Source organism: Chiloscyllium punctatum, chromosome 46, assembly GCF_047496795.1.
Source record: "Chiloscyllium punctatum isolate Juve2018m chromosome 46, sChiPun1.3, whole genome shotgun sequence".
NCBI lineage: Eukaryota > Metazoa > Chordata > Chondrichthyes > Orectolobiformes > Hemiscylliidae > Chiloscyllium > Chiloscyllium punctatum.
Genome location: NC_092784.1, coordinates 61337815 through 61350757, shown reverse-complemented (window position 1 = coordinate 61350757; position 12943 = coordinate 61337815). Strand labels below are relative to the sequence as shown.

The 12943-nt window shown below is 46.7% G+C and overlaps 1 protein-coding gene across 1 annotated transcript in view; it reads left to right on the top strand.

The window, feature by feature from the left end:
- The window catches only part of LOC140468190 (mitochondrial adenyl nucleotide antiporter SLC25A24-like), a 68616-nt gene extending 56840 nt beyond the window's left edge, over positions 1 to 11776 (top strand). The window contains exons 5-10 of the mRNA XM_072564425.1: positions 582 to 740; positions 976 to 1125; positions 5964 to 6071; positions 9692 to 9859; positions 10476 to 10626; positions 11005 to 11776. Coding sequence (XP_072420526.1) covers positions 582 to 740; positions 976 to 1125; positions 5964 to 6071; positions 9692 to 9859; positions 10476 to 10626; positions 11005 to 11189 — 921 coding nt within the window. The 3' untranslated portion in view covers positions 11190 to 11776. The remainder of the gene's footprint in view (positions 1 to 581; positions 741 to 975; positions 1126 to 5963; positions 6072 to 9691; positions 9860 to 10475; positions 10627 to 11004) is intronic.
- The last annotated feature ends 1167 nt before the right edge of the window (positions 11777 to 12943 follow it).

Here is a 12943-nt window from a genome sequence, read left to right as displayed (position 1 = left end):
ACCATATCTGACTCTGTTGTGTATTTGTTGACAGAGAAGGGTTGCTGTGATTGGTTAATAGCGCCACATGCTGTGATGAGCAGGGAGGTGGAAGGTGAACTCGTTGATCTCTCTTTGTCCAGTAATCACTCAGGTTCCCCTGCAGTGATCAAATCACCCTTCCTCAGCGAGCTGAGGCCTGTTAGCTGTGCAACGGTCCTTTCACTGTGAAGTCACAAAGTGTGTGTGAAGACAGGGCAGGGTGTGTTTCTGATTAGCTGATCATATTCATTAGCAAGATTCACACTGTTCCCAGAATTGGACGAGACCATTCAGCCCTTAAAGTCTGTCCTGCTTTGCTGTTACCTCCAGCTCCTTACTTTGCTTCCATACATCTTCATATTCTCTACCAAACATTGATCTCTGTACAGACAACGGCCATTGACTCCAACCTCGAGAGGCAGTAGCAGACTTAAACCCGGCACTGGGTTCATTTCCTTGGCTATGACCTGTGAGCTTTCCAAGGCAGTCAGAGAGAGAAAAACAAATTCCCCTTTGAAAATGTTGTCCTGGTCTTAAACTCTGCTCACTTTGATTTACAGTTCATGGACATTGGGGAGTCCCTGACTATTGTGGATGAGTTCTCAGAGAGCGAGAGGAAGACTGGCTCGTGGTGGAGACAGCTCCTGGCAGGAGCTATGGCAGGTGCAGTGTCACGCACCTGCACTGCTCCCCTGGACCGACTTAAAATCTACATGCAGGTAAAACCCACACCATCGCTGACAGCAACAGCTAAATGGGCAGGTGATCCGAGACTAGTGAGAGTGATCTGGATCTAGTGACCCAGCTCCTTAGCTTGGTCCTCTCCCTCTGGAGAAACACTTTGTGTCACTTCAGAATGGGTAACTCACCATCGGTGTCCATTGTGTTCGAGCCAATCCAGCCCAAATGAGGCAATGGTTGAAATTCACTGATATTCATTCTTCTTCCCTCCAGGTCTTTGCAGCCAAGCAGAAGTTAAACATGCCTGGCGTGTGGATGATGATGGTGAGAGAAGGAGGTTTCTTATCTCTGTGGCGAGGCAATGGAGTTAATGTCCTGAAAATCACCCCAGAGACAGGCATCAAGTTTATGGCTTACGAGCAGGTACTGAGGAAAGGAGAGGGCCATTGCCAGAGTTTTCACCTTAAGGGCAACATTCCTGGCTTTGTTTGTGCATTATGTGCAATCCAAATATCATCAGGCTGTACCAGGCTCATTCCAGTGTTCCAGGCGGACTTTCAAATGCAAACAGTTTCACACGGAGCCACACCTTAGAGCCCGAAGGCTGGCGTTTCAGTCCCTCTCCATACATCTGAGCATAAACAGTCTCAGCTGCAACTTTCCACACCAGGGCAATGGATGTACAGCCCAGGGCTATCATCCTGACCCATCCAAGCAATACTCCACAATGGATGTACAGCCCAGGGCTATCATCCTGACCCATCCAAACAATACTCCACAATGGATGGACAGCCCAGGGCTATCATCCTGACCCATCCAAACAATACTCCACAATGGATGGACAGCCCAGGGCTATCATCCTGACCCATCCAAACAATACTCCACAATGGATGTACAGCCCAGGGCTATCATCCTGATCCATCCAAGCAATACTCCACAAGGTCCTCCTCCAATTCTCCAAATTTCTTCAAGTGTTTATTGAGCTCACTCTCAAAGAAATCTTTGCTCTTCACCTCAATCAATCCCTGTGCAACTGTGTAAAGACCTTTGTGCTGTTGTGGTCACTTTCACAGGTCACACACTGCTTTTCATTTCCAGGTTCTTGACACAGAATTTAAACTCTCAATCAGACTAGCGTTCACTGGATTACCAGTACACACAAACCAGCTCCTCTGAGCACACTCTCCCAAGACTGAAATACAACATGGGGAACTGTAGTCACTCCCTGAGAGCTGAAAATGTGTTGCTGGAAAAGCGCAGCAGGTCAGGCAGCATCCAAGGAACAGGAGAATCGACATTTCAGGCATAAGCCCTTCTTCAGGAATGAGGAATGTGTGTCCAGCAGGCGAAGATAAAAGGTAGGGAGGAGGGACTTGGGGGAGGGGCGTTGGAAATGCGATAGGTGGAAGGAGGTCAAGGTGAGGGTGATAGGCCAGAGTGGGGTGGGGGTGGAGAGGTCAGGAAGAAGGTTGCAGGTTAGGAAGATGGTGCTGAGTTCGAGGGATTTGACTGAGACAAGGTGGGGGGAGGGGAAATGAGGAAACTGGAGAAATCTGAGTTCATCCCTTGTGGTCAGAGGGTTCCTAGGCGGAAGATGAGGCGCTCTTCCTCCAACGGTCGTGTTGCTATGGTCTGGTGATGGAGGAGTCCAAGGACCTGCATGTCCTTGGTGGAGTGGGAGGGGGAGTTGAAGTATTGAGCCACTGGGTGGTTGGGTTGGTTGGTCCGGGTGTCCCAGAGGTATTCTCTGAAACGTTCCGCAAGAAGGCGGCCTGTCTCCCCAATATAGAGGAGGCCTCATCGGGTGCAGCGGATGCAATAGATGATGTGTGTGGAGGTGCAGGTGAATTTGTGGTGGATGTGGAAGGATCCCTTGGGGCCTTGGAGGAAAGTAAGGGGGGAGGTGTGGGCACAAGTTTCGCATTTCTTGCGGTTGCAGGGGAAGGTGCCGGGAGTGGAGGTTGGGTTGGTGGGGGGTGTGGACCTGACGAGGGAGTCACGGACGGAGTGGTCTTTTCGGAACGCTGATAGGGGAGGGGAGGGAAATATATCCCTGGTGGTGGGGTCTGTTTGGAGGTGGCGGAAATGACGACGGATGATACTCTGTATATGGAGGTTGGTGGGGTGGGAGGTGAGGACCAGTGGGGTTCTGTTCTGGTGGCGGTTGGAGAGGCGGGGCTCAAGGGCGGAGGAGTGGGAAGTGGAGGAGATGCGGTGGAGGGCATCGTCGACCACGTCTGGGGGGAAATTGTGGTCTTTGAAGAAGGAGGCCATCTGGGTTGTACGGTTTTGGAACTGGTCCTCCTGGGAGCAGATGCAGCGGAGACGAAGGAATTGAGAATATTGGATGGCGTTTTTACAGGGGGCAGGGTGGGAGGAGGTGTAGTCTAGTAAAAACGCCCCCTATATTCCCAATTCCTTAATCTCCGCCGCATCTGCTCCCAGTAGGACCAGTTCCAAAACCATACAACCCAGATGGCCTCCTTTTTCAAAGACTGCAATTTCCCCCCAGACGTGATCGACGATGCCCTCCACCACATCTCCTCCACTTCCCACTCCTCCGCCCTTGAGCCCCGCTCCTCCAACCACCACCAGGACAGAATCCCACTGGTCCTCACCTCCCACCCCACCAACCTCCATATACAGAGTATCATCCGCCGTCATTTCCGCCACCTCCAAACGGACCCCACCACCAGGGACATATTTCCCTCCCCTCCCCTATCAGCTTTCTGAAAAGACCACTCCCTCCATGACTCCCTCGTCAGGTCCGTACCCCCCACCAGCCCAACCTCCACTCCCGGCACCTTCCCCTGCAACCGCAAGAAATGCAAAACTTGCGCCCACACCTACCCCCTTACTTCCCTCCAAGACCCCAAGGGATCCTTCCATATCCACCACAAGTTCACCTGCACCTCCACACACATCATCTATTGCATCCGCTGCACCCGATGAGGCCTCCTCTATATTGGGGAGACAGGCCGCCTACTTGCGGAACGTTTCAGAGAACACCTCTGGGACACCCGGACCAACCAACCCAACCACCCAGTGGCTCAACACTTCAACTCCCCCTCCCACTCCACCAAGGACATGCAGGTCCTTGGACTCCTCCATCGCCAGACCATAACAACACGACCGTTGGAGGAAGAACGCCTCATCTTCTGCCTAGGAACCCTCCAACCACAAGGGATGAACTCAGATTTCTCCAGTTTCCTCATTTCCCCTCCCCCCACCTTGTCTCAGTCAAATCCCTCGAACTCAGCACCGCCTTCCTAACCTGCAACCTTCTTCCTGACCTCTCCGCCCCCACCCCACTCTGGCCTATCACCCTCACCTTGACCTCCTTCCATCTATCGCATTTCCAATGCCCCTCCCCCAAGTCCCTCCTCCCTACCTTTTATCTTCACCTGCTGGACACACTTTCCTCATTCCTGAAGAAGGGCTTTTGCCCGAATCGTCGATTCTCCTGTTCCTTGGATGCTGCCTGACCTGCTGCGCTTTTCCAGCAACACATTTTCAGCTCTGATCTCCAGCATCTGCAGTCCTCACTTTCTCCTCACTCCCTGTGAGAGCTCACACACCATCAAAGACTCTTTTTTGCCTGCACATCAACAAAGGTTTACTCCAAAGTCGGTTTACCAGACACTCAAAGGTTTAACTGTGATGCTGATGAAGACTAGACAGCTGCTGGAGCAAACCCTCCTTCTCACCCACCCAACTTTCCCCAACAGACCCTGGCTGATCCACTGAACTTTGCAGCACCTCTCCTCTGCATTCCCTGCTGGCCCTCGCATCCCTCCTACTCCAAATGGGAAATTCTACCATCCCAAAATGATGTTACTCATGAATCGGGATGACGGACAGAGAGCTGGCCTGTGTTTCCCTGCAGTCAAGCTGTGACAGGTCCCCACTCCTGGTGTGATCAACAGCATAGCATGGAAGGATACAGAGTCATAGAGATGTACAGCACTGAAACAGACCCTTTGGTCCAACCCATCCATGTCGACCAGATATCCCAACGCAATCTAGTCCCATTTGCCAGCACCTGGCCCATATCCCTCCAAACCCTTCTTATTCATATACCCATCCAGATGCCTTTTAAATATTATAATTGTATCAGCCTCCACCACTTCCTCTGGCAGCTTATTCCATGCATACTCCAATCTCAGTGTGAAAAAGTTGCCCTCAGGTCCCTTTTATATCTTTCCCCTCTCATCCTAAACCTATACCCTCTCATTTTGTACTCCCCCACCCCAGGGAAAGGACTTTCTCTCATTATCCTATCCATGTCCCTCATGATTTTAAAAACCTCTATAAGGTCACCCCTCAGCCTCCGATGCTCCAGGGAAAACAGCCCCAGCCTGTTCAGCCTCTCCCTATAGCTCAAATCCTCCAAGCCTGGCAACATCCTTGTAAATCTTTTGTGAACCCTTTCAAGTTTCATAACATCCTTATATATACAGGAAAGTGATTAATTCCCTCCTCATCTGGAGCTGCTTACTCTCATTAGGATAATTTCACAACTGCCAACAGCTCAAGGTTCAGCATGCATCTATGGATTTTGTGAACATGAAGGTAGAATATTGACTGAGTGGGTCACTTGACAGTCCCACCAGCCAGAAGGCATAACATTTGAACCATCAGTATCAGCAGGGAAATCTTCACTCCTCCATTTCTGAGGGAACGGAGTTTCATTTAATGTTGCTGTTGGTGCCTTATTCTGAATAGCTAACACATTGCAGACCACAGAGCAAAACCCAGGATCTTTATGCTGCTTTCCAAAATACACCAACAAAGTCAAAGAGGACAATTCCATTGGAGTTAGTACTGAGGGCATGTTGCATTGTCAGAGGGTCAGTGCTGAGGGAGCGCCGCACTGTTGGAGGGTCAGTGCTGAGGGAGCGCCGCACTGTCGGAGAGTCAGTGCTGAGGGAGTGCTGCACTGTCGGAGGGTCAGTGCTGAGGGAGCGCCACACTGTCGGAGGGTCAGTGCTGAGGGAGCGCCGCACTGTCGGAGGGTCAGTGCTGAGTTGTTCTGCACTGTCCAAGGTGTTGGTCTTCTGAGGTAAGGTTAAATCGAGGGTCTGTCTGCACTTTCAGGTGAAACTCATTCGGCCCGTCATGCTTCTACCGAGTTTTTGAAAGTTCTGTCCAATCATGTCCCTCTCCTGCAGCCCTGGGTTTCGCAATGATCGGGCTTGTAATTAAAAAGGTATGTGATGAAACCTCGTGGCTAAAACTTTCTTTTTTAAATTCCTGAACAGTATAAAAAGTTATTTACGACCTCACACTCCACACTTGAGGTGCACGAACGCTTTGTGGCAGGTTCACTTGCTGGTGTCACCAGCCAGACTCTGATCTATCCGATGGAGGTAAGTAGTTTGTGTATCACCTACAGTCAGCATGAGCACTCAGAGTTATCAGGAGGATTCTCTATCCCCAAGAGTATAGAGGCTGTTTCATCGAGTCATACAGCACAGAAAGACACCCTTCGGTCCAATCGATCCATGCCAACCATGTTCCCAAACTAAACTAGTCCCATCTGCCTATGCTTGTACCATATCCCTCCAAATCTTTCCTATTCATGAACATGTCTTTTAAACATTCTAACTATATCTGTTTCCACCACTTTCTCTGGCAGTTCATTCTGCACACAAACCACATCCTTTCCAAATCATAAGACCATAAGACATAGGAGTGGAAGTAAGGCCATTCGGCCCATCGAGTCCACTCCGCCATTCAATCATGGCTGATGCGCATTTCAGCTCCACTTACCAGCGTTCTCCCCGTAGCTCTTAATTCCTCTAGACAACAAGAATCTATCAATCTCGGCCTTGAAGACATTTAGCGTCCCGGCTTCCACTGCACTCTGCGGCAATGAATTCCACAGGCCCACCACTCTCTGGCTGAAGAAATGTCTCCGCATTTCTGTTCTGAAATGACCCCCTCTAATTCTAAGGCTGTGTCCACGGGTCCTAGTCTCCTCGTCTAACGGAAACAATTTCCTAGCATCCACCTTTTCCAAGCCATGTATTATTTTGTACGTCTCTATTAAGTCTCCCCTTAATCTTCTAAACTCCAACGAATACAATCCAGTATCCTCAGCCGTTCCTCATATGCTAGACCTGTCATTCCAGGGATCATCCGTGTGAATCTCCGCTGGACACGTTCCAGTGCCAGTATGTCCTTCCTGAGGTGTGGGGACCAAAACTGGACACAGTACTCCAAATGGGGGCTAACCAGAGCTTTATAAAGTCTTAGTAGTATATCTCTGCTTTTATATTCCAACCCTCTTGAGATAAGAGACAACATTGCATTCGCTTTCTTAATCACGGACTCAACCTGCATGTTTACCTTTAGAGAATCCTCGACTAGCACTCCCAGATCCCTTTGTGCTTTGGCTTTATTAATTTTCTCACCATTTAGAAAGTAGTCCATGCTTTTATTCTTTTTGCCAAAGTGCAAGACCTCGCACTTGCTCACGTTAAATTCCTTCAGCCATTTCCTGGACCACTCTCCCAACCTGTCTAGATCCTTCTGTAGCCTCCCCACTTCCTCAGTACTACCTGCCTGTCCACCTAACTTCGTATCATCGGCAAACTTCGCTAGAATGCACCTGGTTCCCTCATCCAAATCATTAATATATAATGCGAACAGCTGTGGCCCCAACACCGAACCCTGCAGGACACCGCTCGTCACCGGCTGCCATTCTGAAAAAGAACCTTTTATCCCAACTCTCTGCCTTCTGTTAGACAGCCAATCCTCAATCCATCCCAGTAGCTCACCTCGAACACCATGGGCCCTCACCTTGCTCAGCAGCCTCCCGTGTGGCACCTTATCAAAGGCCTAAATCTTTCTTCTCTCGCCTTAAAAATATGCCCGCTGGTTTTGAACTCCCCAACTGTAGGGAAAAGACCCTTGTCAGTCACCTTATCTGTGCACCTCATGATTTTATAAACCTCAGTAAGTTCACCCCACAACCTCCTACACTCCAGTGAAAAGAGTCCCAGTCTTTCCAGTCGATTTTTATACCTCAGAGCCTCTATTCCCGGCAACACCCTTGTTAATGATTCTAGAGTTTTGAAAGGAATTAATGGGGCAGTTGTGAAGATTTTTCTTTCCAATAATGGGGAGAACTTATCATACAACTCATCAATTGAAAAGGAGTGCCAGGTTATTCTGGAGAGAAGCTAATAAACATTTGTACATGCAGAGTGCGGAAATGTCCCTGACAGTAATAAATAGATGTTGATTTAATCAATAATGTAAAATTGGAGATGGATAGATTTTGCTGAGACAAGACAATTGAGGACCTACAGTGTACACATTGAGTCAAGGATGGGCAGCAGCACAGGCTAGATGGGCTGAAAAATCTCTTCATGCTTGTCTGATTGCTTATCGATCAGTAACTGCAGCTTTCTGTGTCTCCATCACACACACCCAGCCATAGGATAGTAGCATTCCCAAACAGCACCAATCTGCATGTGCGACCATACCCTGAACTAAATGCATACTTCACTCTCTGTAAATAGTTCCTGAGATGACAGGTACCTAAGATTTGTTGAGTAACCTTGTGAGGTGTTGGGAAAGACACTGGTTAAAGTGCTGCTCAGAATTTGGTCAATGTATTCGATTCCCATTGTGGAAAGATGTTTCGATCACTTTGTGAGAGGAACGCTCAAGAGTGAACACAAGAAAGCAGCAGCTCATGCACTCATTTCCTTGCTGAAAGAATGCTGCTCACCAACCGGTATATTCCATTTACTAGCACAATCCAGTTGCAGTCTGAACTGGACAAGGTAGAAGGTACTGTCACCTGACCGACAGACTTCAGACTAACAAAAGGCCTAACTTTAACCACACAGGAGAAGGCTGCTCAGCCCTTTGACTGTGTCCTGTCTTCATTCAATCAGATCATATCTCAATTGGATCTTAACTAACAATAGCTTCCTAAACATATTCAAATATTTCAACAGCGGTTTCACTTCATTGAGCTTGCAAAGAATTTCGAGTACATTGCATTAAAAAATTACATATAGGTAAATGATGCAAGTACAAAAGTGCACAATCACAAAAATTTAACTTTAATTGAATGTGTATTAAAGTCTGAGTTACATTTCTTCTGAACGCTCAAAGAAAACCCAACTAAAGGATTCAGGATGAAGAGACAAGGCTAAAAATCAAATTATTCTTCAATTGTCCTCAACACCAGTCTGAATTTTCCTGGTGAAATAGAGTTAAGGATGTTGGGATTTAATGAGCCAGGATACTCATCAATTAATCTGCAAACATTCTGCAGTCAAACACCATTCTTACCTCTCAGATAAGATACTGAAACAAAGTCCCACGTTCTCTCAGGTCATTTACTTTTCATTCTTTCAAGGGATGTGGGTGTCACTGACAAAACCAGTAATTAATGACATCCATATTACCCTTGGAAGTGAATGACTTGTTGGGACCATTTCAGAAGGCAATTAAGAGTCAACCACACATAGGCCAGACCAGGTAATGTCCCTACAGGACGCTAATGAACCAGAGGGGTTTTTACAGTTGCCATGGCTGTGATTATCTTAATATCCCAGATTTATGAATTGGATTTAAATTCCATCAGGGGCTGTGTGAGATTTCAGGATTACTGCACCACTATCTCCAACCTCTCAGGATAAAAGAGCCCACGGCAGTATTTCAGGGAAGAGCAAGAGATTCTCCCTGATATCCTGGCGAATATTTAACATTCGACTGACATCACTCAAGTAATTATTCGCTTATTTAATACATTACTGAGTATGGGAGCTGTACTAAGAACTACCTCTACATCACAACAGCTCCACTTCACAAAGTATTTCACTGGTTGAAAAACACTTTGGGATAACTTGAGGGTATGAATGGTACTGTAAGAATGCAAGTTCTTTCTCTCCTTATTCCTCCTAAATGTCTCCCTAACCCTGAAAGCTCTGTTATCTTCACTTACGACCAATCTTTGATCCTTTAGGTGCTGAAGACCAGGATGGGTCTTGGAAAGAGTGGCCAATATATGGGAATCTTTCATTGTGCCCAGAAGATGCTCAGGACAGAAGGCCCACGTGCATTTTTCAAAGGATACATCCCAAATGTTATTGGAATCATTCCTTATGCCGGGATTGACCTTGCTGTCTATGAGGTAACTCTCAAAAAGAAAGTGATTGTGTGACTTGTGTGAAACTTTCTTGAATGTCCCTTGGACCAGAATCGGATACTTTCTTCTGATTCGGGTGTGCGCTTGCTGCATTGTGACCTTGCCCACACTGCCTGGGTTTTAATGGAGGTTTGCTGACACCCACTGATGACATTTCAGCAGGGACACTAATCCTTTAAAAATGGCATGAGTATCTGTGGAGAATGAGGAATGTAGTGAGAACTCACAGTTGACCAGCCAATGGGTGAAGAGCTGCTTTTCTATCTTCAATAATAGAAGGCCATTCTGTCATTTAAGGCTGTGCTAACTTTTTAAAAGAGTCATCCACCTCCATTCCTCTTTTTCCCAGAGCTCTGATTTCTTTCATTTTCCAGTATTTGGCCAATTCCCTGATGAAAGTTATGACTGAATCTGTTTCTCCCACCAATTCAGCCAGGTTTTTAAAAAGCTACATCTGCCTGTGACGAAACATGGGACAACACATCCTGAAGTGACAGAGCAATTGGCAGCTGCTGTTTTCCACAAACTGTGGGTAACTCAGTCTCATTTCCAGTTCTGTGCACTACTTCCCATTCATGAAGCTCTTTCTCTTCAATGGCAGACCGTGAAGAACAAATACTTACAAACCTACGGCCATTCCAGTACTGATCCTGGAGTCTTTGTGCTGCTTGCCTGTGGCACCATCTCCAGTACTTGTGGTCAACTCGCAAGCTACCCACTGGCACTCGTACGGACCAGGATGCAAGCACAAGGTTAGATTGAGAGGTTCCTTCAGTATTATGCTAAGAGTGGGGATGTGGGACATTCTGAAATGGGAGCTGGGGTTTGTGATCCCCTTGCCAATGCAATAAACTCAACAATACTTATGTCAGAAGATGCTTGATAAAGTTCAAGAGCTCAGGGTATAAGGAGTGAGGGCCAGAGAGGGGGCCAAGGCATGGAGCTGGGGACATGATCACGGGGTCGGGAGTGGAAACAGGGCAGGGGCAGAGTGGAGGCCAGCATAAGAGGCTGTTGGGGCAGGGAGGGGGGACCAGACTTGAGAACAGAGCGTGCTGGGTAGACTGTAGGACAGTTAGCAGGAGCAGGGTAATTAAAAACCCCAAATATTCTCTATTTTAATCCCACAGCTGTCATCAAAAATGAGCCCCAGCTCACCATGATCCAGCAGTTTACCCGGATAGTGCAAGGAGAAGGCTGGTCCGGCCTGTACCGAGGAATTACCCCCAACTTCATGAAGGTGATCCCTGCTGTGAGCATCAGCTACGTTGTCTATGAATATATGAAATTCTTCCTGGGTGTTACCTCGAAGTAATGGGGTATCAAGACCCTTGGCTGATGGACAATTCTTCTCTATTTTGTTCCTGTGTTCTCTCTAAGCAAAAAGAACTCCAGAAAAATTACTGCATGCTAGCCAAACTGAAGATGAATGTCCTCTCTGAACTCAACAGTTACCTCCAGTCTTAAATCCTCCTTTTTATTTGATTGTGCAATTTTCCAATCATCAAAACCTCACTGTATTGTTCTCAGGGCAGCTTCCCTGTGCATTGCTGCCTTTGATCAAGTCAGGGAGATGATCTTCAGCCTGCTTGAAGATCACCGTTTAGGACTTGGATTGGATTCCTAATTTTATCCTCACTTGAGGTGCACTTTTCAACAAGAAACACTGGGTCAGCAAAGAGCAACCCCAGCTGAGATTGACGAGCAATGGTATTCAGAATCTCCTCATCCCAGTGCTGCTTTCAGGAAGTCTTTAAATGGAAAATGGTTTCTCATGCAATGTCTTGCCAATGCAGCTGGTAACCTGGTAATGCATGAGAATTTTACTGCAGAATGTGATGTCAGAACACTGTATGTACATAGTTATAGTTTTAATAATTTAATAAACGCACTTGCTCTTAATTCCTCACTGCTGTTCATTAAGGCTGATCTGTGAACTGAAGGGACAGTCCAAATCTCTGACTAATGTGATGCCCTTTAACTTTCAGATTATTCTATCCTTTGGAGCAAGTTTGCAACATAAGATTCATTGTAGCATCATTTTACATTTGTACAGTACCTTTGATATGGTAACACATCTCAAGATGATTCACAGCTTATATCAAACATAGTTTGACACCAAGTTACTTCAGGAGATTTTGGTGCTTACAGGAGTGCCTTGAGGTAGAACACAGAGAGCGCGAGAGATTGAGCGAACCGAACTCCAGAGACAAGGGAGCTGAGGGATTGCCTATTAGTGGTGCAGTGATACAAATGACAGATGTCATCCTCCCACTTAATAAAGCATAATGTGGACATCCATTTGACTTGGAGAGGATTGGGCAGGAGGGTGAGGCTTTGTTCAATCAGGGGCAGTAGTCGTGACACCAATATTTCAAGTACACACTATAAAACAGCAGAAACAAAAGGTCAACTACACTGAGTCAGTCATATTCCTGTCTCAAAATCTAGAGATCTGAACCCATCCACATGCGTGGAACTCCAGTACAAAGCGAATGGAGTGCAGCACTGTCTGTGGTTTTCCAAGTCTAATGAGAAGAGCAGACAAGTCCCATTACTCCACATGCCATACCAAGCGTGTAAATGTCTTATTCAGTCACCAAAACTGATCAATTTCTTTCTTTTTAATCACAATTAACAAGAGCAAGAGAGACTTTTACCAGCCCTTTCAATAAACTCAAATAAACTAATTTATTCTCAACCAGCTTATTCTTTAAGTTGCAAAACTGGTTGTCAACTGAGCTCATACACAGAACTAAACTCTATCCCCTGAATCCCAAACACACAGACATTCATACACAGACTGGACACAATTCTGCAGTGGTATTATGAGAGGAAAATTTAAGAAGAAAAGTTAACCTAAATCTTTGAGATTAAGTTAACGGTTCAACTTTAAGAGCTTTTGAGGGAGATAGGAAATGCTAATTTCTGGAACTTTCTCTGATTCCCATAAGATATTTAATTAAGATGTATATCTCTTCAGCTGGTTTTCTTTAGGGATTACTTAGAGTGAGAAACATTTTCTCTCCTGCCACTTTTCTTCCAACTGTCACAAGTTGGTAAGGACAG